The sequence below is a fragment of the Saccopteryx leptura genome, chromosome 13 (assembly GCF_036850995.1).
Source record: "Saccopteryx leptura isolate mSacLep1 chromosome 13, mSacLep1_pri_phased_curated, whole genome shotgun sequence".
Lineage (NCBI taxonomy): Eukaryota > Metazoa > Chordata > Mammalia > Chiroptera > Emballonuridae > Saccopteryx > Saccopteryx leptura.
In genome coordinates this window covers 57,224,187-57,251,346 of record NC_089515.1, presented here as the reverse complement: position 1 = coordinate 57,251,346, position 27,160 = coordinate 57,224,187, and the positions used below count along the sequence as shown (strand labels likewise).

At 48.1% G+C, this 27,160-nt stretch overlaps 1 protein-coding gene and 1 pseudogene across 2 annotated transcripts; both read right to left on the bottom strand.

The window, feature by feature from the left end:
* Positions 1-4,294: 4,294 nt before the first annotated feature.
* Positions 4,295-18,849, bottom strand: TM2D3 (TM2 domain containing 3). 2 transcript variants are annotated; one of them, XM_066355342.1, is made up of 6 exons: positions 18,733-18,849; positions 18,456-18,548; positions 16,768-16,925; positions 15,386-15,560; positions 13,859-13,934; positions 4,295-4,572 (listed from the first exon to the last, which is right to left on the bottom strand). In XM_066355342.1, the coding sequence occupies exons 1-6, from the start codon at positions 18,821-18,823 to the stop codon at positions 4,479-4,481; spliced, it is 687 nt and encodes a 228-aa protein (XP_066211439.1). In that variant the 5' UTR covers positions 18,824-18,849; the 3' UTR covers positions 4,295-4,478. The 2 variants fall into 2 exon arrangements, with proteins under 2 accessions (XP_066211439.1, XP_066211438.1); XM_066355341.1 differs by lacking the exon at positions 4,295-4,572 and adding an exon at positions 10,538-11,229.
* A 5,029-nt stretch (positions 18,850-23,878) lies between these two features.
* LOC136384697 (threonine--tRNA ligase 2, cytoplasmic-like) overlaps positions 23,879-27,160 on the bottom strand; it is a 28,642-nt pseudogene continuing 25,360 nt past the window's right edge.

Sequence of the window (27,160 nt, the reverse complement as noted above, 5' to 3'; positions counted from 1 at the left end):
ATAGGAATAACATGACTCGGTGGGATAAGCAGTTGAAGGAAACCGGCAGTCTGGTGAAGAAACCCCGTTCTGGTAGGCCATCAGTCAGTGATGCGTCTGTAGAGGCTATACAGGATAGCTACCTAAGGAGCCCTAAAAAATCTGTGCGTGCGTGTGCTCGACAATTACACCTAAGCAAGACTACAGTTCATAAGGTGTTAAAGAAACGTCTCTGTTTTACGGGGTACAAATTGCGGCTGTTGCACGCTATCAAACCGGCAGATAGACCCACACGATGCGCGTTTGCTACAGATATGCTTCATGAGATCGACAATGATGCAAGATGTTTGCAGAAGATTTTGTTAAGCGATGAGGCGACCTTCCATATCTGTGGACATGTTCATCGTCGTAACGTCCGAATATGGGCTGTTGAACATCCTCATGCCTACGTTGAGTATGAATGTAACTCCCCTAAAGTGAACGTGTGGTGTGGCCTGATGCATGATAAGGTGATAGGCCCATTTTTTTTCACGGAGCCGTCTGTGACGGCAAAGTCCTATCTTGACATGTTGGAATTTTATGCAGTGCCACAATTTCCAGAAGGTGTCATCTTTCAACAGGATGGCGCTCCTCCACACTACACCACCATTGTTCGTGAGTTTCTGGATAGAACATTCCCCCGGCGGTGGAGAGGCAGGGGTTCTGTCAAGCCATGGCCACCACGATCCCCAGATCTGACGCCCTTAGACTTTTACTTTTGGGGTTATGTGAGGCAACATGAGTACATTGAACATATCAAAGACGTTAATCACTTAAAACAGAGAATCACAGGCCCTGGCCGGTTAGCTCAGTGGCAGAGCCTTGGCCTGGCGTACAGGAATCCTGGGTTCGATTCCCGGCCAGGGCACACAGGCGAAGCACTCATCTGCTTCTCCACTCCTCCCCCTCTCCTTCCTCTCTGTCTCTCTCTTCCCCTCCCGCAGCCAAGGCTCCATTGGAGCAAAGTTGGCCCGGGCACTGGGGATAGCTCCATGGCCTCTGCCTCAGGTGCTAGAATGGCTCTGATTGCGGCAGAGCGATGCCCCGGATGGGCAGAGCATCGCCCCCTGGTGGGTGTGCCGGGTGGATCCTGGTCGGGCTCATGAGGGAGTCTGTCTGACTACCTCCCCGTTTCCAACTTCAGAAAAATGCAAAAAAAAACAAACAAAAAAAAAAACAGAGAATCACAGACGTTATTCACTCTGTTACACCAGACGTCCTTACCCGTGTGTGGCAAGAACTTCACTATCGTTTGGATGTGTGTAGGGCAACAAATGGAGCCCACATCAAACTGCACTGAATAGGTATGAAACTGGGAGGGCTCTCCTTTTATTTGGTGCAGATTTCACATTTCTATCGTCTTTTGTTACTTTCCTGTGACCGGTCAGAAGTGCACCATGACTTTACGGACATACTGTATAACTGTCTAATCACTATGTTGTACCTGAAATATGTCAACTGTAAATGAAAAATAATTATTTTTAAGAAAGATGTCCCAGGTATCGTCAGAGTGAGGCTCCAACATCCCCTGTTGACACCAGAGCTGCAGGAAGTCATGTTGAGCCTCCAGAACAGCAGCGTCTCAGTCCCACCACAGCCTGGTTTGTGCACAGGCGTCCCTACACACCCCCTCCTGCCCACCAGTTACACCTCCGCTGCTGTGTCTGCCCAGCAGCAGGCCAGGTCTGGGAACGAGTGAGCCCAGCGCGGGCCCCACATGACCAGACACCGCCGTGTGATCACTTAGTACGCAGGAGGTGTAAGAAATGTAACCTACAGCCCCAGAGAGGTGCGGCGTGAGTCAGCGTGTGTGTGTGTGCATGTGTGTGTGAGCGCATGTGTGTGACCGAGTGTGCATGCGTGTGACTGTGTGTGAATGTGTGACTCAGTGTGCATGTGTGTGACTGAGTGTGTGTGTGTGTGTGTGTGTCATGATCACACAGATAAGGCAGCAGCTTCTGACCCTGGAGCAGACAGGACAGTGACTTGTAGAAACAGGAAAACATGTTAATTGCAGGATAAATGGCTCTGGGCACTTGTGTCCATCAGACTCAGATTATATATCATAAAGGAAATCTTTTTTTTTCTTTTTTTTTTTGTATTTTTCTGAAGCTGGAAACGGGAAGGCAGTCAGACAGACTCCGGCATGCGCCCGACCGGGATCCACCCGGCACGCCCACCAGGGGGCAATGCTCTGCCCATCCAGGGTGTCGCTCTGTTGCGACCAGAGCCATTCTAGCGCCTAAGGCAGAGGCCATGGAACCATCCTCAGCACCCAGGCCAACTTTGCTCCAATGGAGCCTCGGCTGCGGGAGGGGAAGAGAGAGACAGAGAGGAAGGAGAGGGGGAGGGGTGGAGAAGCAGATGGGCGCTTCTCCTGTGTGCCCTGGCCAGGAATCAAACCCGAGACTCCTGCACGCCAGGCCGACGCTCTACCACAGAGCCAACAGGCCAGGGCCATAAAGGAGATCTTGATAAAAGAGTGAGTTCACCAAAATGACATCTCATTAATTCAGCCCTGGCAGGAAAGGCTGAAATCTAATTTTTCCAGATAACTACAATCACTCAAGCTTACAAATTAACATTTTATCAGAAACAATTCCATCCTTAACCAAAGCATTCCAAACACGATTCCATTTTCTCTGGGAACTGGCGGTCTCCCTGTGGAGGACGGGTCACTCTGTGCAGCCCTTGCCGCACAGGAAGTGTGACCGAGGCCTCTCAGGCGGAGGCTCCAGGCCACTGCATCTCTAGCTGCACAGCCACAGCGTGGTGGGAGTGGACAACACAGGGTCACGGAGATCAATTACAGCAAATGTCCAACATGGCATTGTCACTGTTCATGGGACGCGGGGCTGGAACTGATGCCGAATCGATTCAATCATGACGCATTGAAGTCAGCGCTTGTGGGTGAGGGCTGGAGGCAGCTCCGGGGAACAGGACATGCACGCACCTCACAGCCCCGGGGGGTCGGGAGACAGGACCCAGCTCACCCTGGGCAGCAGGTCTCCTGTGGGGCTCATGTCTGCGCTCTGGCCCTTGAGACCCTCCAGCCTCTTAGTTGGCCATATTCCATGAAGAACTCAAGGGGGCAGGGACTGGGCACCCTGGGCTTGGCCCCTGCCCACCAGGCACCCTCTGCCCACACCGCGGTGGGGAAGGCGGGAGGCGGTGGGCCCGGTGGATGGTTCTGTCTTGCAAGTCTCCTGGGTTGGCCCTCCTGCCCCTGCTCCCTTATTAGGGGCAGCGATGTCACTGGGGCCAGGAGCTGCAAAGCTGAGACCCAAGCTCACGGGTGACCGTCACCTTAAGGCCACCGCACGCTGAGAGCAGTCACAGTCACTGCTACTGATAACAGTAAAAACATAAGAGCTTGCAATTTTTGTTTGTGAAATAGAGTGGATTGTTAATACATGTGGAGATGGCTTGGCTGTTTCATGTCGATTGTCTCACTGGTGTCCTGGTCAACCCAGTGAGACGACTAATAATACCCCCATTTTTCAGGTAAAGAAACTAAGGCTTTGAGTGGTTAAAGGTCACACTGACGTACTCGAGAGCTCTGGAGACTAAGCTTTTCACCACCTTGCTGCCTACTCATCAAGCCTAACTGTTCCCTTGTGTCTGTCATATCGGGGACAGAGTGACAGCTGGTCCACTGGACCTTGTCTGCAACCTACAGTCTCCCATGACCGTCACAAACCAGTGATGACTTTTAAATGTCTGGTTCCATCATCTACTTACAACATAATTATTACATTAAAAATGATCTAAGTTACTTAAGTCTTCAAAAGACTTCTTTTCTTACACACCTAGGACATCAGCGTCTTTTTGCCCAAGAGACGCAGGGAAGGAGAGTTAGGAGTAGCCTCTGGCTGCTAGGGACAACCCTGGACATGAGGGTGGAGCTGGGGTGGACAGTCTACCTGTCTGTGCAGCTGACCCCAGAGCAGCTGTCCTGGGATCACTACGGCCCCGCTGCAGCCAGAGGAGAAGGGGGAAGCAACAGGCAGTAAGGGCGTGTGCTCCTTTGTAAGGAGTCGTGTTTCTCAGGGTCCAGGCCAGAAACCACACCTGGGGACTAATCAAGAGGCGGTTAACACAGGTAGTGGAACGCGGAAAGAGGAAAAGAGCAAACTCCCAGGTGGCCGGCTATGTGACACGGCCCTGACACACAGGGCTAGGGGACAGGACAGAGAGGGTCATCTGTCCCAGAGAGCACAGCTGTGGTCATCCTCTGAGCATCAGGGGCTGTCTGGGCATCATGACATGTCCATCCATGACTGAAAATCCCATGCTGTGAGTGGGAAGTTACAGCAACCCTGGGCAGCCAGGACCATGGAGAGTTCAGACGAATGACGCTTCTCCCCTGAGCAGTCCGCTAGGTGAGCTTACCTCTCCAGGAGACAAGGTGCTGGTGGTCTCGGATTGGTGGGCTTCAGAAGTAGTGGCTCTACCGTGGGTCAGCTGAGAGCAGGTCCGCAGACCTGGCCTGCCCTGGCAATCGCATGCACATCTGGAACAGCTTGAGCCACCATCTGCTTGAGGCCACCGTGCCTGCAATGCAAGGTGAGTGTGAGTCTGGTTCCGGGGTGTGCGTGTTGCTCGTCCAGGAGGCTGTCCACAGGGAGCGGCAGACGGAGGTCGGGGACGCCTCCCCAAGCTGCTCCGGGGCCCTGCCTGCCCTTCCTGTGGACGTCTCCTCACAGAGGAGCAACACTCGAGACGCACACAGCAGAGAGCGGCAGGGCCCTCGGCCCCACGGCGGTGACAGCTGGGCTGGAGTCTGGAGACACAGGATTGCAGACACCTTTTCCACCACCATCACCATTCTCAGGGATTGTCTCTGTCCCAGTCTCTGCCCCATCGGGCCGAACGCCTGCTACTGCATGTCTCTACACTGTCATAACGCAGGTAAATGACACTATTTCACTGGGGACGACCTCAAGTCACGACGACCACTGGGGTAACTCCTGACATAGACAGGACTACTTGTTTGATGGGCGTCTGAACACAATCAGAGAAGGAAATCCTGAATGTCTACTGGTTGACACTCTTCAGCTGGCACGAAGGGCCTCCAAACCCAACTCAAATCCCGAAAATGTCCACCTAGAAGATCTCTCAAACCCCAGGTCAGAAGGAGAAAGTTCAGTGACGAATTCAGACCTGTGCTCAGCACACACACTCCAGGCTTGTCCGACCTCCTTCCACGAACCCCTGTGTGTGGGGCCTGCTGACGCAAAGCCTTGGACATGAAGGCTAATTGGCACGACCCTAAAAGGGACTCAGGGCTGACAAACCCTTAAAAACACAAACAAAGCAGAAACTCCTTTAACAGGAATAGTTGTCAATGCAGCAAACCAAAGAATGGAAACTTGTCCCATCCGAGTCTTAAAGACTTGTGAACTAGAAAGCTCTGAGGGCTCCAAGGGGTTTTGGGGAGACCGCGGTCATTCCCTCTCATCCTCTGTCCCCTCCACGCCGTCTCTTCTCCAGCTGTGACAGACTTTGCAGATTAATAGTATGTAGTAGACTGTATTTCCTACAAACGGGCTCTGCCATACTTCCAGATTCAGATGCTCTTCCTGAAGCTTCCTTCTCCGATGAAAGCTGGCGCTCACCTCCATTCCCCTTGCACCTGATGGGGCCTTTGTGGCTGACTCAATTGGAGCACGGTAGAAGTGACGCTGCAGTAGGCTGAGAACAGCAATCCAGCCCCCAGGTAGCCAACCACCGTGCCATAAGGACGCTCAACCTGACCCACGCAGAGACCACGTGGAAAGGCTATGTGGAGAGGAACCGCCAGGTGTGCAAAGATGGAGGCTCGGGTAACTCTGGCCCCATCCTCTGAGCCTTCCCACTCTCGCCAGAGGTGTCATGGAACCCAAAACAACCCTTCAGCTGTGCCCTGTCCAAATTTCTGACCCAGGGTGCCTGTGAGAAGTGATTGTTTTGTGCCACGAAGCTTTGAGGTGATGTGTTACATGTTACACAGCCATTGAACTTGGAACCCCAAGTCATCGCAGAAACGTTCTGTCATCGTGTCCACACACTGCAGACCAAAGATGAAGAAAAAGAAGTCAGACCACATGGTCCCTCAGAATCCACAGGAGATGCTGCCCTGATTGGGTAGGGAGAGCTCATACATATTTAAAAGATAACTCAAACTTCCAAAGGAAAGAGAAAAATGTGAACCTTCTGATTGTGTTGATGCTGCAATTTTCTCAAAGGCAAAACTTTTACCTATGATATATTCATTAATGACCTTGGTTATTAGGTTACAAAACAAGAAGAAAAGCAGATCATTCGCGGCTTTTAAATATGGCTGGAAAATTCTTTTAAAGTCCTCTGAAGAGGAAGTTCACGTAATGTTCTTGATGGATGACTGCCGGCGAATGAACATGAGTCAGTCATTGTGATTTAAAACATGCAGGCTCTGTATCCACCTTGGACGCAGAGAGCCACTCAGAGCAATGAGGAAAACTGGCCAGTCCACTGATGTGATCATCTTGCTGAGTCTATCAGATATGTGAGATCGCAAGGCAGCCACATAAGCTGAATTCCAAAGGAGCCGGCCGTCAGGGAGAAATGTAGCACACACCTATCTGCCCTTTGGCAGAGATGGGAGAAACACGTGGCCACCAGCAGGTCTGGAGGCGTCAGCTTGGAGCTTTGCAAATCATTAGAGGTCAAGGGAGGGCCAGGGCGCAAGTCTGGAAGAGCTGACTTCAGAAGTTTGCAGTTTCTCATGAGATCACTGAGTGCTCTGAAGAGAAATGCCAGCACCCACCCTGCAGAAGGGGGAGGGCAGGCCGGCGCATTTGCAGGGAGAGGCCAGCTGCTGGCGGAGCACAGACAGCCCCCGGTTCCCGTGGCCCACCCCACCTGTGAAGCAGAGGCCGGAGACACTGCAAGACGGCCACCCAGTCCTCTCGCCCACATGTACAGTGAAGCCCAAAAGGAAGCCTGACCTGCACTAACCCAGACCAGCACACTGCACCTCAACAGAGGGTTCAGAGAGGAGAGAAAAGACCAGCACACTGCACCTCAACAGAGGATTCAGAGAGGAGAGAAAAGACCAGGTCTCCAAATTCCCAGGTTTCAGAAAACAAACAAAAAAACAAAAAATGTTGTCACACCCAAGAACCTGGAGCGGTCACAACTTGAGGGAGGAAAGATCATCAAAAGGTGTCAGCACTCGACTCAGAAGTTGGGGTTATCTGACAAGGATTTTAAAGTAGCAATTGTAAAAACACTTCCATGAGCAATTATGAACACCCTTCAAACAAATAAAAACATCTCAGCATGTAAATAGCAGGTAAAAAAGAACTAAAAGGAAACCCTATAACTCAGAGTGTAATAACTGAAAATTAAAACTCACTAGACAGGCTCAGTAGTTAATTGGAGAGGAGAGAGGAAAGAGGGAAGAATTAGTGAACTCAAAGACGGTTGTTCCAATTTGAACTGAGAGAAAATAGGCTAAAAGAAGGAAAAAAAAGAAGACTGCCTCAGCAAACTGTGGAACCAACAACAAGAAAAATCTAACGTTTGTATCATTTGAGTTTCAGGAAAAAAAGAGAAAATGTAGGGGTGAAAAAAATGTTCTGAAGAAAAATGGCTGAAAATCTTTTTTTTTTTTTTTAAACTCAACTAATCCACAAGTAGGCAGGAAAGAAAGGAAAAAGAGGAACTGATGGAACAAAGTGAAAACAACTAACAAGATAGTAGATTTAAATCCTAACACATCACTAGTGATATTAAATGTAAATGGTCTAAAATTCCCAATTAAAAGACAGAGATAAACAGATTAGATAAGAAACCAACACCTGGCCCTGGCTGGTTGGCTCAGTGGCAGAGCATCAGCCGGCCTGTGGACACCCTGGGTCTGATTCCTGGCCAGGGCATAGAGGAGAAGTGACCATCTTGCAGGAGTAGCACCAGAGTAATGTTATTCTTCTCTTACCATTTTTGGATGTTTTTGACATTCTATTGTTTTTTTGTTTGCTGCTGGTTTTTTCATGTTTTTTGTTTGTTTCTTGTTGTGGGAAGGATGGTACCAGTGTTTACTATATTGGGTTCATGTCATCAAGTATGAAAAGGAAGATGTTGTGATTCAGCCGTATTCTACCACTCTATCCAAAAATCCATGGAAATGCTTATACATGTTTAGCTTAAGCCTAGAGTCCTCATCCTTCACTCACTGAAAAGATGGTCCCTGGGTCTAGGACTCCACTCAGGCGCTTGTCTTCCCGAGACACCTGTGGCATTAACGTGCTCAGCAAACATGAGCCACCATGTGCAAGACAGTGTGCTGGGGACATGGGGAGCTAGAGATAAAGGAGGCGGCAGCTGCCCAGGAGGGGTCTCCAGGGCAGGTGGACATCAGGCAGAGCAAGGCGAGGACTCTAAAGTGAAGCAATGACCTGCGGCAGCTGCAGTAATAAACTCTGAATTTCCGGAAACCCACCCATTGGGGCGGGGGACTGAGACGGTGCCCCACGTGTGCAGGGGTCCCCGACCTAACAGCCCCTCATCAGAGATGGCAGCTCACACCCAACAAGACACTTAACTGCCACAGAGGCCATGGGGTTTGCTAGAAAGATCACACGTGCTTTTCTGCTGCCCTTTGCATATAATCTTAGGAGCCCATGGTGTGTTTGTCGCTCACAAATTTGTGAGCTGCATTTGGAAATCTGCACCTTCCAGGCAGTCCCACCATGGAGGCCAGCAGCTCAACACCCTGGACAGGCAGCATCACTGAGATGCTCTCACCCTTCAGGCTCCAAAGGCTCATATCCCCTCGGAGAAGGTCTTTAGGATTTGGAAACAAAGCTCACGCATTCCTCTCCTTCCACCGATTCATAATCTTTCAGCTCTCACCTCTAAACAGGGAGGCCCCATTATGTAACTCTGGCCCCCAAGCCAGAGACGGTCATTGTCAGGGCAGCTGCTCCCTACTGGCCCAAGCACGGGGCGGCCAGCAATTCCCACGGCTACCCTGGCTCCCCCTCCCATGGCAGCTCCATGGGGAGATGCTGCCTTCTCTCCTGCACGGAGCTAACTAGGGAGGAGATTCCAGAAAAATGTTCAAGTTGGCAAAGGGTGGCTTGCTTGAAGAAACAGGCCCGTGTCTAAAGAAGTACCTGCTTACGGTGTCATGTGGGCATGGCTGAGAAGACAGAGTGTCTCCCCTAGAGAAGATGTAGCAAATCAGGCCGCTTCCAGGGAGGTGCCCACCTCCTGTTCCCAGGAATGCACACACTGAGGCCGGCAGTTTCTGGAGACAGAGCAGGGAAGCAAATGTGAACGGGATGCACCACCTAGTGGCCAGAGACGGAACTACTACTCGTACACACTGGGCAGAGCTCAAATAGCAAGGTGTCACCAGGGGTTCAAGCCCTCTTTCAGGTGACCAGTAATCAATAAACTGGCCAAGAAAATACAATCTCGTTCCATAAGACTTACGAAGATCTTCTTGAAAAAAAAATTTTTTTGTGACAAAGACAGAGAAAGGGACAGACAGGGAGACAAGGCAGGGAGTGGGATGAGAAGTATCAATTCTTCGTTGCGGCACCTTAGTTGTTGTTTGCTTTCCCCTGTGCCTTGACCAGGGAGGGGGGCTATAGCAGAGCCAGTGACCTCTTGCTCAAGCCAGTGACCTTGGTCTTCAAGTCAGTGGCCTTTGTGCTCAAGCTGGTGACCTCAGGGTTTCAAACCTGGGTCCTCTACGTCCCAGTCCGATGTTCTATACACTGAGCCACCACCTGGTCAGGTTCGAAGAATATTTTATAGCTTATAGATCTGATATGCTGGCTACATCTTCTGGCTATTAACAGATACCAAATTTGAAAGGAAAATGCTGAGCTGTAATGTTTCACAAAAATCCTCCCTCTTTAAAACCCATTCTGGTTAAATAAGTGCTTTTCTTTCCAATAAAGGTTCTATAAACTTAAAAACATTCCTTGTACTAAAACACAGTGAACCCTTGAGTACATCAATGAACCACCCAACTATGGGTACAGCTGACCCCTGAACAAGGGTTTGAACTGTGCGGTCCACTTCCATGCTGCTGAAACTCGTGTTGCTCGACAGCCCACGGCTGGGAATTCCTGTGCTTGCAGGGCTGACCTAACTTACACGCAGGTTGCGACGGCTCAGGGATTGGCGCCCAGGCCCATGCTGTTTAAAGGTCAGCCGTGCGTCTGTGGGAGGGCGTGATGCCCTGAGAAACATCTCACCCCTAAAAACCACAGCTGATAGGATGAGTCAGCATTACCTTCTTCTTCTTTTTTTTTTTTAAAGATTTTATTTATTCATTTGAGAGAGGAGAGAGAGAGAGAGAGAGAGAGTAGGGAGATACAAGGTGGGAGGAGCAGGAAGCATCAACTCCCATATGTGCCTTGACTGGGTAAGCCCAGGGTTTTGAACCAGCAACCTCAGCTTTCCAGGTCGATGCTTTATCCACTGCGCCACTGCAGGTCAGGCAGCATTACCTTCTCACTCAGAAAACAGGTCCACAATATTTCTTAAAGCAAATTGCAACTTTATTAACTTTTCAGTACTTACAACCTTTTATATTACTGATAAAGTTCAAATCAAAGCTGCTAGACACAACAGTTCAGTCATGTGTACAGACCAGACGCACACACAACGCTGCACACGCAGAGCTCTGGTGTGGGACAGACAGAGACCACGCTGTTTGGCTCAGGAATAAAGAACTTCTGGCGAGAAGCTTCTCAGGCAGGTCACATTCAGGCCGGAGATCTGAATGATGCACTTTGACTTAAGTGACAAAAAACTAAAGTCATAGGAATTAAATCAATTTCAATCACTGCAGAGTTTGATCCTCTAGTTCCATTTTTTTCACAGAAAAAAAAAATATATTTCAAGCAAATAAACCAAATTCCAGACTAGTGTTTATTTCTCCTTCATCAAGGCAGGCGACGTACAGATGCTGTACAAGAAACACGCGTGTCCACTCACGCACACCGCTTCCGGCGGGCCACAGGCTCGCGGGAGACGGCCCCACTCTGAAGCACACGACTGCTCTAAATGTACAGCGAGCCGTCGGCGGGTCCCACGTAGCCGACGCCGATCAGCAAGACGTCGATCAGTGTCCATATTCCCAGGCCGCCAAAGCTGAAGAGCTTGCCGAGGCCTTCTCTCCACTGGCCCAGGTAGAAACGGTCCGCTCCAAACCCACCGAGGGTGATGCTGTAACACCAAACAGGACTGGAGTCCGGGGCACAGGAGTCTGGGGGCCCCACCCCGGAGCTCGCTGCCACACCTGGGGAGGCCCTCAAGTGACCCTAAACCTTCATCAGAACACAACTTCCACATTTTACAACCCAAATGTATAGTTTAGATCCTTGATGGGAACTGCATATGCGAATGGTTAAGTTATACGTGGGTTTCTGACTGTGTGGGTGGTCAGCACTTCATCCCCGTTATTTCAAGGCTCCACTGTTATTGCGACGAGAAGACTGTAAAATGTCCAGAGTAGACATGTGACCTTAACTGAACTAAACGCAAGGTTTCTCCTTTAAAGAAAAGCAGTGGCTATCTTTGCACACTCGAGAACAAAGCAGGAACACGGGGTCAGGAGTGGTGTCAGGAGGCAGCCCACTGCCATCGGCTGCCCAGGCTCAAGCTGTCTGTTTCAGTCACTCGTCTCTAAAAATTTAGTGTTAGGAACAAATGCGTTTCAAGGTTTCTTCCAATTTCAAGATCTAATACTATTTGGACAACTTCTCGTTGGATTTCAAGTTTTTATGATGGAAAATTTCAGAATATATAAATGTAAAAAATAAAGAACTGCACCCAGGCCCTGGCCGGTTGGCTCAGCGGTAGAGCGTCGGCCTGGCGTGCGGGGGACCCGGGTTCGATTCCCAGCCAGGGCACACAGGAGAAGCGCCCATTTGCTTCTCCACCCCCGCCCCCTCCTTCCTCTCTGTTTCTCTCTTCCCCTCCCGCAGCCAAGGCTCCATTGGAGCAAAGATGGCCTGGGTGCTGGGGATGGCTCCTTGGCCTCTGCCCCAGGCGCTAGAGTGGCTCTGGTCGTGGCAGAGAGATGCCCCGGAGGGGCAGAGCATCGCCCCCTGGTGGGCAGAGCGTTGCCCCTGGTGGGCGTGCCAGGTGGATCCCGGTCGGGGGCGCATGCGGGAGTCTGACTGTCTCTCCCCGTTTCCAGCTTCAGAAAAATACAAAAAATAAACAACTGCACCCAGCCCTAATAGCATCAACATGGGCCAGCCCTGGGTCATCCCTACTCCACCCCACCCCACCCCACCCCCACAGGGTTCTGAGGCTAACCCCCGACACTGTCACATTCTGTGAACAAGTACAATGGGTCCTGAGTGGAAAACTATTCTTACTCTTTGAAAGTCAGTTAAGTACTTTGTGATTAAGATGTCAGCCCCAGGGGAGGGGGTGGCAACTGTGTGAGGGACACATAGGAACTGTGTCTTTGCAACTTTTCTGTAAATCTAAAATTAGTTCAAAAATAAAGTTTACTCTTTAGAAGAAGCTGCCAGTTTCAGTTTGAACCACTGCTGATGAAGACTGTGGAAAGTTGTCATCTCTCATTCCTGCTGTCTGCCTTCTCCACCCTGGACTCTGCTTCCCTTCCCAGCCACACCTCCTGCCAGGCAGCCACTTCCTACCCACCACTCCCAACTCGGCGCTTCTCAACAAGGGGCCACCTGGCAGTACCTGGAGACATCTACAGGCTGACCTGACCTGGGGGAGGGTTGTGCTACTGACACCAAGTGGAGTCCACAGATGCTGCTCAACATCCTACTGTGCACAGGACGCCCCCCAACAAAGACCACTTTGGCCCCAAAGTCCGCGGCAACGTTCTGTGCACTGAGGGCCTCAGGCTCCGCCTCTCAGCTCCAGCTGCAGAGGGCCCAGCTTTCTAGTGAGCGGCTCACCCAGGGCCCCTACCCACCTCCCTCTGCTGGGGAGGATGGCTACAATGTCTTTTTTCAAACTGTTGAAAAGTTTAACAAATACAAGCCTATTTCTAAGTAAAAATTGGGAGTCTGTAATTATTTCTGGATGGTGAAATTATAGCTGATTCTTAATGTTTTTTCTTTGTCATGTTCACTTTTTCCAGTGTTCAAAATTGAGCATTATTTTATTATTATTTTTTTTTACAGGGACAGAGAGAGGGATAGATAGGGACAGACAGACAGGAATGGAGAGAGATGAGAAGCATCAATTATCAGTTTTTCGTTGCGACACCTTAGTTGTTCATTGATTGCTTTCTCATACGTGCCTTGACTGCAGGCCTCAGCAGACCGAGTAACTCCTTGCTGGAGCCAGCGACCTTGGGTCCAAGCTGGTGAGCTTTTTTTTGCTCAAGCCAGATGAGCCTGCGCTCAAGCTGGCGACCTCAGGGTATTGAACCTGGGTCCTTCCGCATCCCAGTCCGACACTCTATCCACTGTGCCACTGCCTGGTCAGGCTTCAGTATTATTTTTTATAATAACGAAGTTGCTAAAACTTAAAAACACCGTAAAACACCGTAACTCTACCTATCTGAAATGGTACGTGTCACGTGCAGGATGGGAACCCACGACTGGTTCCAACGCCCTCTGACCATGACTAGTCAAGGTTTCTGCAGGCTTCCTGAGAGAAAAGCTAACTTCCTGCCACCAAACTCCATGAAGGTACCGGTCTGATGACCTGAGTGACTCCCACAGCTGTGCTGCCTCAGGTCTGTCTCAGGTGGGGGTGGGACTCGAGGGCGGAGGAGCCAGTCTGAGCTCAACGTCTGGGCGAGTCCACTGATCCCCACACAATCCAAACGTCACCTTTAGCTCCTCAGCTACAGCCTTACCTGAGGGCCAGGGCCGTGGACCACTTGTAACCTCCGGTCCAGTTGCAGTAGAGCATTTTTGGAAAAGTCCGGTTACCTTTACAAAGGAAAAACACTCTATTTAGAAACACGGGTATAAAAAGACTCTTGTACAGAGATGAACTGTAATTAGTAGCCTTGTAATTGCAAATCTAGAAAGTTGACCCTCCTTACAATCACAGTCACTGCAGTGAATGAATGGTAAAAAGAAAGGCCAGACCATCTCTAAGCAAAGATTTCCTGTTTAAATCAGAGAAGCAGAGGTCACAGTGTGAAGAACGGTAAATGCCTACCAGCCATTGAGACTCAAAGTGCAGACAGACAGACAGACTGGGCGACAGAAAAAGATGGGACCCCTGACTTGCGCACAGAATTGTCTCCCTGGAACACAGGGCACACAGTCGGCCCTGGAGACCCCCAGACAACTGGCTGTCCGTGGGGGGAAAAGTGAACCTGCCTCACCTCACACCAGGGACCACACTCCCCACAGAGGAAGCAGACCTCATTGTGAAAGGACAAACTTAAAGCTTTTTAAAAAAGTTTAGACCTGAAGTCAATGTACTCTTATTGATCAATGTCACCCTGTTAAAACAAGGGCTAACTAGGATAGACTAATAACTTTCAACCAATTCAAAGTTCAAGTTCTGTTCAGCAAAAGATACCAAACATAAAAGTGGAGAAAGAAAAGTTAAAACCTGGGAGAGAATTTTAGAGACATCAAAAGGTTAGAATCCAAACTATGAAGTCTTCCAAGAAATCTCTGAGAAGACAACAGAACTCAGGGCAGCATGTGGAGAGGAAGGGGGTCATCAAGACGCATGCGCCTGGCGGGCAGTGGATGGTGGAGCCATGCTGGAAAGAGACACGCTGGAGGGCCCGGGCCATACAGACTCCCGCACACACGGCCAGTGCACAGAATCATTAATGGAGCACAGTCTGTAAGGAGAGAAAAGACAACCCACAGACAGGAGAATGGGCCAATGACGACATCGTGCAGAGGACTGCCACTCACAAGTGAGAGGAAACAGAGAAGCTGCACGGGTGACTCTCAGAGCCAGATGTCAAGAGGAAAAGGACAGTCCCTGGAGACCACAACTGGCCCTTGCTGCGCCCAATTCTAAAGCATGCACCACTGAGTAACACGTTGCACTGCACCTCACCACACGGATGTGACAGAGCTGAGTGATTTAAAGACAAGGCAGTGGGGCGACAGCAAGACTTGGGGTGGCTCCTTCTGCAGGACGCAGGAAAAAACAGGCAGCTGTGCTGGTCGTCAATTTGGTGATAGTCGGTGACAACACGTTACCCTTTCAAGCATACATTTCAAGAGATAAGGATATTGTAAATTTTCTGGACTTTTTTTTTTAGCTTACTGAGCTTATTAGTGAGGTTTGGCATAACTACAAAAATGCTCATGCTTCTGATGAAGTGATTTAAATATAATTCTCATATTTCCATAAGCTAGCTTAGAGAAAAACATTGTGCTCCAAATCTTGCTGACCTACGTACCCAAGCAGTGCACGTGGTCCCGCACCGTGCAGTTGGCCGTGTAGCGCTGCCGCGGGCAGGACACTGTCATGCAGCTGGTGGAGTTGGAGCACTCGTAATCGGTCTCTGGGAGCTGCCAGCAGAACCTGCAATTCATGCTGATGACGAAGTTCTTTTGGGATATTAAGTTCTGATCCTATGGAGCAAAGGACACAGAATTCATCAATCATAACATAGTACTTGGTGGGGTTTTTTTTGACAAAGACAGAAAGAGAAACAGATAGAGGGACTGACAGAGACAGAGAAGAAGGGAGAGAGATGAGAAGCATCAGTTCTTCATTGCAGTTCCTTAGTTGCTCATTGATTGCTTTCTCATATGTGCCTTGACCGGGGGCTACAGCAGAGCCAGTGACCCTTGCTTAAGCCAGTGACCTTTAGGCTCAAGCCAGTGAACCTGCAGTCAAGCCAGCGACCTTAGGTTTCAAACCTGGATCCTCTGCATCCCAGTCCGATGCTCTATCCACTGTGCCACCGCCTGGTCAGGTAACATACTACCTTGTTAACATGTCAAGCAGCTCTGAAGCAGGACCCCTAAAGCACTCTGAAAGAAGCACCTATTATGGAAGTCTTTCTGTGCTCCCTCCTGTTGGTCAAAGTGTCAGAGACAGGATGTAGGGATATGACTATAACAGGTTCATTCTGAATGGGCGAGTCAGTACGTTTAAGCTTTTGCTATTTCCGACTTTCTGTAGGAAGTCTGATCATTGCTTCAATTTACCTGTATGTCAAAAAATTGCCATCTGGGCCCTGGCCAGTTGGCTCAGCGGTGGAGTGTCGGCCTGGCGTGCGGGGGACCAGGGTTCGATTCCCGGCCAGGGCACATAGGAGAAGCGCCCATTTGCTTCTCCACACCCCCTCCTTCCTCTCTGTCTCTCTCTTCCCCTCCCGCAGCCAAGACTCCATTGGAGCAAAGATGGCCCAGGCACTGGGGATGGCTCCTTGGCCTCTGCCCCAGGCGCTAGAGTGGCTCTGGTCTCGGCAGAGCGACACCCCGGAGGGGCAGAGCATAGCCCCTGGTGGGCAGAGCGCTGCCCCTGGTGGGCGTGCCGGGTGGATCCCGGTCGGGCGCATGCGGGAGTCTGTCTGACTGTCTCTCCCCGTTTCCAGCTTCAGAAAAATACCAAAAAAAAAAAAAAAAAAAATTGCCATCTGAACCCTTGTAACTGAAACTCACCTGGATGGAGGTTCTAGTTTTTGGATACAGTTGACTTTAATGCTAAAATATTACTTAAAAATGCAGAGCAATTTCTTTCAGAATTTCCCTCAGAGTCAAGTCTAAACTCTCCTGATAACTCCAGGTCTACAACAAGCTTATTTGGGATAAGTTAAGTTTCAGTACTTACCACGCAGGTGACAGAAGGCTTGACTGTGCAGTCAAACGTGACGGGCTTCCCATAGACACAGGAGAAGTTCGTCCTGCACTCCATGCAGTCTGCAGGGAGTTTGCTGCACAAGCCATTGCTTGGACATTTCATCACATAGGGTGGGATGCCGGTACTTTCTGTGGGAGGCGAGAGAGAAGCTCATCCTTTGGTAAGACTGATAAAAGACAGTCTTCTAAGGTTATGGGGCGTGACCGTGATCAGCAAGCTTCTAGCTACAATGGAAAAGCACAGCTGGAGTCACGGAGCAGGGCTCCTTCACCAGCCGACCACGGGACTTGGGGAGCGGCTCAACACTGAGCACTTAATTACTGTCCCTCCAATGACCATAAAAATCAAAGCTGCTTATGTGTATATAATGCATATCTAATGCTAGCTGTTAAGTTAGGGCCTCAAAAATATCTACCATGCTACAAGATGAAAAAACCAAAGACTTAGGGATGTGTGGGTTTGTTCAAGATCATGGAAGGAGTGGAAACTGGAAAGAGAACCCAAATCCCCGTTTCCACTCCAATGTTCTTTTCCCTTGAACTCGCTGACTTGGAAACGAGGCTAGTGACCCCCTAACTGGATCTATCAGCACAAAAGGATAGCAACTCTAGAAAATGTTACCATCACTACTCCAGATTGCTATTTCATTAAGTCCTAACTGGCTGAAAACATTAACCATCTTATACTACCAAAATTCAAAACAGTTTTCTACAGTGGGTTTCTAACAACATCTTCAGTGGGTTGCAGGTTTTCCCCCCAGCCCACCTAGCCAGGAGCACAACGTATTTCTACAAGTGAAAAGAGGATCAAATCTGCAAGTATTCTTAGGGAGGAGGAGAAGTATTAATATTTGGTTTTTGAGAAGCTTTCAAAAGATCAAAAGGCGCTTTCACTAATGATAATCTACACTTTAAATCCAAGTATGCTGTCGTCTTTTGCATCCAAATTACAATCCGCAAAATACCTCTAAAGGGATGAAACTATAGAAACAAAGGTTCCATTAGCAACACACACTAATCCTCATTGAATACCGGTTTTAAGTCATTGTAGCAGATGGTCAATTCTACAAAACAGCATTTTCCTTTTCTTTCGTCCCCATTACTACTGTGGCTGGAGGCTGGAGGCCACAAAGCCAAAGGGCCAGGCTAATCTCGCCACCTTGAAGACGGGGGACACCGACGCCCAAACGGGAGAACAGTGTGGTCACGCGCCTAGTAGCAGCACAAGATCTCGGACCCAGATCCAAGTCTCTGCCTGTCACCTCTGTGACCCTCCCATTGCAAACAGCCTGAGGGCGGAGGTGTGGGGGGAAGCTTTGAACATCCAACCTCCGGAACCAGGGTCAGGAAGAACGACGTTTTTGGAAGGGAAAGAAGCACTGGTTGGGGAGAGGGTGGGTCATCTTGATAAAGAGCGAGAACTAAAAAAAATAAAGAGATGGAAATGAAGAGTGTGGGGCTGTCAGACAGCTCAGGACTGTCTGCAGGAATCGTCTGCCCGCCCGCGGAGGGCGTGTAAACCTAAAACACACACAAGAAATAAAATCTGCAAGAAACGGGAAGTGGGCGCTTCGACTCGCAGGACCCCCCCCCCCCAGCGGGAGGGGAGCGGCCGTGCGACCCCGGACCCGCCCCGGAGCGGAGCGGAGGATGCCGTACCTGCGGCCCGGGGCACGGCCGTGAACGAGCGTGTGGGGCCCGGGTCCCGGATGGCCTGCGCCAGCGGCGGCGAGTGCTCCACGTTCAAGGACCCTGCGGGCGGAGAGACACGTGAGCCCGGGCCGGAGGCGGTGGGGCCCTCAGGGATCCGCGGCCCAATCACTACAGAAGGAAACACCCCGCTCCGCCCGGCCTCCGGCCTCCCGGACGCTGCCCGCAGGCCCCGGGGCGCCCGCGCACCCGGCCAGACCCGACGTGGTCCCGGCGTCTCACTCACCACCGCCCGACAAGATGTAGAACTGAGAGAGGAAGAGCAGCACTCGACATAGGCGGCCCAGGACGCCCAAAGGGCCCGACCCAGCCGCCATCTTGCGGGCGCGATGCACTTCCGGGGCGCGGGCTAGCGTTCTGCCGAGGGGCGGGGCGCCGGAAGGGGCGGGGCGCCAGAAGGGCGACTTCCCCGCCCCTTTCCAGGGAACCCAGGCGCGGGCGCGGGGTTCTCTCCGCGTGGGTCCGGTGGTGGGGACACTCCAGAAGCTCCCGAGAATTGGGTGGCGGTGGCCGCCGCGACGCTGACGGGTTGCTCGGTTCCCAAGCGCCGCCTGTGCCCTAGGACGAGGCGTTCACTCCTCTGCCCACAGCTGGAGGTCGGGAAAGGCCACCGGGTCCGAAATGCACCTGCACTGGCTGCAAGCAGAGGCGAGCACAGTGCAGACGTGGCCGCTGCTTGTCTGGGGCGGGACGCATGTGTTATAGAGAAACCGCTGCTATGCGAAGGTGTCCATGGCATTACACTTAATTTCGGACTAAAATGGGCTTATTTACATATGAGGGTTGGGGCCCAAACCTTATGGGAAGCGACGCCCAAGTGCGCCCGGCTGACTGCCGTGGGTCCCACTAGCCAGCCCCTTCACGACACCCGTCACTTCCACCCGTTTTCCTAAGACTGGGGGAGGCCGGGCATCTTTATTATATGCGGCTTAAGTGTCTGTTTGTCACCGATAGCTTATTGGTTGCTTGCGTAACTGTACTAGCCAATGGGGTGAAGTTGCCATGGCTGAATGCAAATTGAGCGGGACAGGGGGAAGGTGAACATTTGTTTGCATTGGCAATCATCTGTTTTACATAAAAACTACCTCTTAACGTAATTTCTTTTAAGAATGCCTCCTAGAAAATACAGCACTGAAGAGGAGAGAAAAGGAGCTAAAGCTGCACAAAAACGGCTTTCTCGACAAAAAGAAACCACTGAGCAGAGAAAGACAAGGCTTGCTTCAGTCGCAGAGCAAATGCGTCTTTCTCGGCAAAATGAGACTGATGAGCATAGAGAAACAAGGCTTGCCTCAGATGCAAGACAAAAAAGCCTGTCTCGACAAAATGAGTCCCTTGAACAAAAGCAGGAGAGAAATGCAAAAAAACAACAGAGTAATGCTGACCGAAACGTAAAAAGGATTAAAAGTTTCAAACGGAGAAACTTTAATTTTTGAGCATTCCTCTGGTGACATGAATATTAAATGTGAACACTGTCAGTCCTTAAACTTCAAGTTAGAAACTAATCGATTTGACCGTAGCAAGAAAGAATTTTCTCAATGTTGCAAGTACGGAAACATTGTAGTTCCACTAATTGAGAATTATCCACCACTCTTGAATAAATTATTGACTAATCAGCATCCAAATAGCAAACAGTACATGGATAGCATTTGATCCATTAATAGTTCGTTTGCTTTTGCATCCATGGGAAACAAACCAATTGACTTGCCTGGACCAGGACTTTATTGCTTTCGACTTCGTGGTCGAGTTTACCATCAAACTGGAACTTATAGCTAAGTCTTTGGCTCCTCTAAAGGTGAAATACATGTCATTCCAAGAATTGATTTGGCTCCATCTCAAACAGGGTTGCCGTTTCAATTGAGACGTAGACAATTTCCTGTAAAACTTGCCTTTGCTATGACCATCAATAAGTCTCAGGGCCAAACGCTTAAGCGTGTTGGCATTTTTTTACCTGAGCCTGCATTTGGACATGGTCAACTTTATGTTGCCTGTTCAAGAGTTTGTGAAAGAACAGACGTAAAATTAAAAATAATTGATGGTCCTCTGCAAGGCGAGTTTAAAAATGATGGAAAGATCTACACAAGAAATGTGTACAAAGAGATATTTGACATGTGAATTAACATTTTATTATTTAAATCACCTTTATTTATTGAGCTAGCGGTGGCTCTTAAGAAATGTACCGCCAGTGGTTTCCTTCATTGCACTCTAAGCAATTAAGCAAGTAGAAGGGGGAAACCCCATGGGGCACTAAGCAAAGGGGTGTCCTCGCCGCCTGCCCTGGGTAATTCAGTTTGAATTAGCAGACACCTTTGCACAAATTATTTTAATTACAATTTATAATATCTGGAACAGCGGTCATTTTGTATGACCGCCGGGCTTTCTAGTTCGGTATAGCTGGCGGGCCTTCAGGTCCGGGGCCCCGGCCCCTCCCTGGATGCCAGCGTGGGGAGACAATGCCCCAGCCGCAGGCCGCCTGCATCTGTTCCTGGCCGCATCCTTGGTCCTGGGCTGTTAACTTGCTCAGGGACGGTGGGGGGCGCTCTCTTGTGACTCCTCACTCCTTCACTGGCACCTCTGATGAATGGGAAAAATTTATCAAATCGTGCTTGGCCTCAGTATTAGCTTAAAAACTTGACCATACAATTTGCATCTCATAGCACTATAAGGTCTGATGTAAATCACAGTTTTGTTTACAAGCTATACGTGTTGAGAGAGCTCATATCAATTTTATTTTGAATCCCACAATAGGTAGCCAAATAAATACTCAACAAGTACTAATAACTAAAGTCTACTGGCATAAAGCCAACTTCATTCTGTTCTGAGCAGTACATATTCCTCTTAATTAAAGTCAGAAATCCATTTAAGTATATAAATCAGTGGACTGTCATCCCACCAGAAAAGTAATTTCTGGAAGCACATGCTTCCATAGCTGAAACACATGCATTTTGTTAAGAAATTTAGGTTTTCTGAAGAAGAGCAAGGCTCCATCGTCAAATTACAAGCATTAAAACAGCACCTCTCCACAAAAAGATTACTAGAAACAATAAATCAATACAGTAAGGTCGCAGGATACAAAATTAATATACAAAAGTCCACAGCCTTTCTATATGCCAACAATGAAACATTAGAAACTGAACTCAAAAAAATAATCCCCTTCACGATTGCAACAACAAAAAAATAAAATAGGAATAAACATAAAGAATGTAAAGGACCTATATAACGAAACTAGTATTGTGAAGGGAAATCTAAAAAGATACAATGAGATGGAAAAATATTCCTTGTTCTTGGATAGGAAGAATAAATATAATCAAAATGGCCATATTACCCAAAGCAATATACAAATTTAATGCAATTCCCATCAAAATTCCAATGACATTAAAATTTTTTTTTAATTTATTCATTTTTAGAGAGTGAGGAGAGAGAGAAGGGGGAAGGAGCAGGAAGCATCAACTCCCATATGTGCCTTGACCAGGCAAGCCCAGGGTTTTTGAACCAGCGACCTCAGCATTCCAGGTCGATGCCCTATCCATTGCGCCACCACAGGTCAGGCGACAGTTTTTAAAGAAATGGTACAAAAAATCATCAGATTTATATAGAACTATAAAAAACCCCGAATAGCCAAAGCAATCCTAAGGAAAAAGAATGAAGCTGGGGGCATTACAATACCTGACTTCAAACTATATTATAGGGCCACGACAATCAAAACAGCATGGTATTGGCAGAAAAATAGACACTCAGACCAATGGAACAGAATAGAAAGTCCAGAAATAAAACCACATATATATGGTCAAATAATTTTCAATAAAGGGGCCAACAACACACAATGGAGAAAAGAAAGCCTCTTCAACAAAAGGTGCTGGGAAAACTGGAAGGCCACATGCAAAAGAATGAAACTCGACTACAGTTTGTCCCCTTGTACTAAAATTAATTCAAAATGGATCAAAGACCTAAATATAAGACCTGAAACAATAAAGTACACAGAAGAAGACATAGATACTAAACTCATGGACCTTGGTTTTAAAGAGCATTTTATGAATTTGACTCCAAAGGCAAGAGAAGTGAAGGCAACGATAAATGAATGAGACTACATCAGACTAAGAAGTTTTTGCTCAGCAAGAGAAACTGACAACAAAATAAACAGACAGCCAACTAAATGGGAAACGGTATTTTCAAACAACAGCTCAGGTAAGGGCCTAATACCCAGAATATACAAAGAACTCATAAAACTCAACAACAAACAATCCAATAAAAAAATGGGAAGAGGCCTGACCTGTGGTGGCACAGTGGATAAAGTGTTGACCTGGAAATGCTGAGGTCGCCGGTTTGAAACCCTGGGCTTTCCTGGTCAAGGCACATATGGGAGTTGATGCTTACAGCTCCTCCCCACCTTCCCTCTCTTTCTCTCTCTGTCCTCTCTCTTTCCCTGTTTTTCTCTCTCCTCTCTAAAATGAATAAATAAAATAAAAAAAAAAAATGGGAAGAGGACATGAACAGACACTTCTCCCAGGAAGAAATACAAATGGTCAACAGATATATGAAAAGATGCTCAGCTTCATTAGTTATTAGAGAAATGCAAATCAAAACTACAATGCGATACCACCTCACACCTGTTAGATTAGCTATTATCAACAAGACAGGTAATAGCAAATGTTGGAGAGGCTGTAGAGAAAAAAGAACCCTCATTCACTGTTGGTGGGAATGTAAAGTAGTACAACCACTATGGAAGAAAGTATGGTGGTTCCTCAAAAAACTGAAAATAGAACTACCTTATGACCCAGCAATCCCTCTACTGGGTATATACCCCAAAAACTCAGAAACATTGATACGTAAAGATACATGTAGCCCCATGTTCATTGCAGCATTGTTCACAGTGGCCAAGACACGGAAACAACCAAAAAGCCCTTCAATAGATGACTGGATAAAGAAGAAGTGGCATATATACACTATGGAATACTACTCAGCCATAAGAAATGATGACATCGGATCATTTACAACAAAATGGTGGGATCTTGATAACATTATACAGAGTGAAAAAGTAAATCAGAAAAAAACAAGAACTACATGATTCCATACATTGGTGGGACATAAAAATGAGACTAAGAGACATGGACAAGAGTGTGGTGGTTGGGGGTGGGGGGGGGGGCGGAGAGGGGCACAAAGAAAACTAGATAGAAGGTGACGGAGGACAATCTGACTTTGGGTGATGGGTATGCAACATAATTGAATGACAAGATAACTTGGACATGTTTTCTTTGAACATATGTACCCTGATTTATTGATGTCACCTCATTAAAATTAATAAAAATTCATATAAAAAAACAACAGCAGCTCATACACTGCAGTACAAACAGTGTAGATTCTACAAATAATGAGTCTGAGTTCAGTCCTTTGTCAATCATCCAGTGTTCAGTATTAGCTTCCCTCTGGTTGTTGGTTTAAACAAATTAAGTAGTAATGATTCCAATTTTGGAAATAAAGTTTCAGTGTGAACATTAGTGAAACAACTGAGGATACAACATTAGGAAATAAGCCTGACCTGTGGTGGCGCAGTGGATAAAGTGTCAACCTGGAACACTGAGGTCACCGGTTCGAAACCCTGGGCTTGCCTGGTCAAGGCACATATGGGAGCTGATGCTTCCTACTGCTCCCCCATTCTCTTTCTTTATCTCTCTCTTTCTCTCCCCTCTCTAAAATGAATAAAATCTTTAAAAAAATAAGATTTTCTGCCATATTCCAAAATGTTTTTCAGACTTTGATTTGAAACCTATCTTTTGAAAATCACAAATCTTAGCAGTAACATTTCATAATCCTCATTTCTTAGCATTTTCCTTTTAGAATGAATGACATTTTCCCATTTAAGTCAAGACATTTTGGGAATTCAAGTTTCCCTAAGCTTGTCCTCTTACTGTCCTCAGACACAGCAGTGTACATTATCAACTACTCATTCAGGGTCCCCTCTCACTGCGCCCAGCAGGGGGACCGTCAGCAGGCCCGAAGTTCTCAGCAGCACTAACATTAATTAAGAAAAACGCATTTTCAGGGGGTCAAAACGAGGTTACGCAGAAGGAAATACAGAAAAGGGCTTCAGATTTCTTCCTCAGCATTTAGTGTATGTGATTTCTTGAGATCCTTCAATTTCAAAATAGCAGAAGTTAGTGAAATCTCTCCATGAATTTTGTTGTTCCTTGTTCGAACATTTACAGCATTATTAGTTTTTTCCTTTTCTCCAACCACTGTAGGAAAAAAGAAAGGAAAATAACATTTTAAATCAACAATTTACAAAACATTAAGGGAACAGTCACATGACAGGCATCTTACTGGGTTTTTATTCTATATTAATTACTAAATCTCATCAGTAAGCTTCCTGAGGGAAGAACATTGTCTAATCCCATCTCTCCTGTCTGCTGAGAGAACACCTATTGTGGTCCTGAGATAGAAATGGGAGCAGAGAGCTCTTACCGACACCTTGACCTGACTCTACCCCACCCCCATCCCGCCTAGGGCTGGTTGGGATGGCCCAACCAGCCAACGAGAATTTCCTGGAATGTAGGTCAAAAAATGTATTCTCTCTTGTCACCTATACTGTGAGATGATACAGGAACTTGCCACCACGTGTCCTGCCATCTGGAGGGAAGAAATGGTCACCAAGTAAGGCAATGCAGTAGAACCCACGAACAGCATGAAGAAGCTGAGAACAGGGACAGAAAACGGAGACACCGTCGTGGTGAGATTGCATTCCTCTTCCCAGTCACTGTTCCAGTGGTCTGGCTACTGAGTTCCACCTTCCAGGTGGTTGGGCACTCAGTGCCCTTCCCATAATCCCACCTTGCTCAAGCTACATGAAACTTCTGTCACAAGAGGTGACTGAAACATCACAATGCTGACTAGAGTCAAACATGTTTGATGAGAAAGTGTTGACAGGACAACTCTGCATATTTATTTTGTCTTCTACAGAATCTTTCAGCTGACAGGAGATAATACTATGCCTGCAGGCATACCAGTCTCTGGATTTTTAATCTTTTTTTTTTTTGTATTTTTGTATTTTTCTGAAGCTGGAAACAGGGAGAGACAGCCAGACAGACTCCTGCATGCGCCCGACCGGGATCCACCCAGCACGCCCACCAGGGGCCACGCTCTGCCCACCAAGGGGCGATGCTCTGCCCCTCCGGGGCGTCGCTCTGCTGAGACCAGAGCCACTCTAGCGCCTGGGGCAGAGGCCAAGGAGCCATCCCCAGTGCCCGGGCCATCCCTGCTCCAATGGAGCCTTGGCTTCGGGAAGGGAAGAGAGAGACAGAGAGGAAGGAGGGGGGGGTGGAGAAGCAAATGGGCGCTTTTCCTATGTGCCCTAGCCAGGAATCGAATCCGGGTCCCCTGCACGCCAGGCCGATGCTCTACCGCTGAGCCAACCGGCCAGGGACGCCTTTTAGTCATTTTTAAAGTTGAAAATTTTAATTTCTGCATTTAGTTATTCATGTGCCTAAAGAAATTTTTTTGCCACTTAATTATTTTCTTTTGGTCATCTTAAATTTGGAACCTTGTACACTCATGAGTTTAATTATAAAGATTTCTAACAAAACAGAAAAGCAAAGAATATTTTAGGCCTGTTACATGGCTGAAATGTAAGGAGTAGAATTTTACCGAGGAGGTCATTTTCACATTTTTTTCCATCCACTGGTCTGAGATACTAAATCTCGCTGGTGTTACCAGACCACAGGACACTCCCTCCAGCAAACAAACAGTCCTGCGGCCCAGCCTTCCCAGAAACATTGCACCCTCCCTCTGTATGTGAGTATTCAACAGTTAACCTGATAGGTTTAATCAAGCAGTTAGACCATAGTCTTTATTTTAGGTTTTGGAATTAAGGTGCAAGAAAGCAAGCATTTATGAGAACAGATACAAATTGAAATTACCCAAAATAAAATTATACTGAGCCAGTTGTGCATTTCAGATTTTCTTATTTAGTGAACATTTATGATCTAAATCGACATCGGCCATGAATCCTTCTTCAGAAAATGCACTGGATACCTACAAGAATATAAAACGCTATTATGACACTGTGAATGGTCGCCAGCCTCCAGTGACTCACCCCCTTGTGGCCTTCCCCCCACACTGCACTAGCTTGGTCTGTGTGACCAGAGGCTGGGAATGATAGCACGTCATTTCTGAGTTTCCCTCCTTTCAGATCACTGCCTCCGGGGCAGAGCAGCTGCCATGTTGGGAAGACAGGAGGGCGCAGCCCAGGTGCTGACTCGTAGAAACTGTCAGATAATAAATGTTTCTTGTTTTAAGCCACTAAATGTTGGAGTACTTTGTTGCACACCAGTAGATAATGTAAGTATTCTTTTTTTTTCTTTTTTTTTTTTTACAGAGACAGAGAGAGTCAGAGAGAGGAATAGACAGGGACAGACAGACAGGAACGGAGAGAGATAAGCATCAATCTTTAGTTTTTTCGTTGCGTGTTGCAACACCTTATTTGTTCATTGATTGCTTTCTCATATGTGCCTTGACCGTGGACCTTCAGCAGACCGAGTAACCCCTTGCTCGAGCCAGCGACCTTGGGTCCAAGGTGGTGAGCTTTGCTCAAACCAGATGAACATGTGCTCAAGCTGGCGACCTCTGGGTCTCGAACCTGGGTCTTCAGCATCCCAGTCCAATGC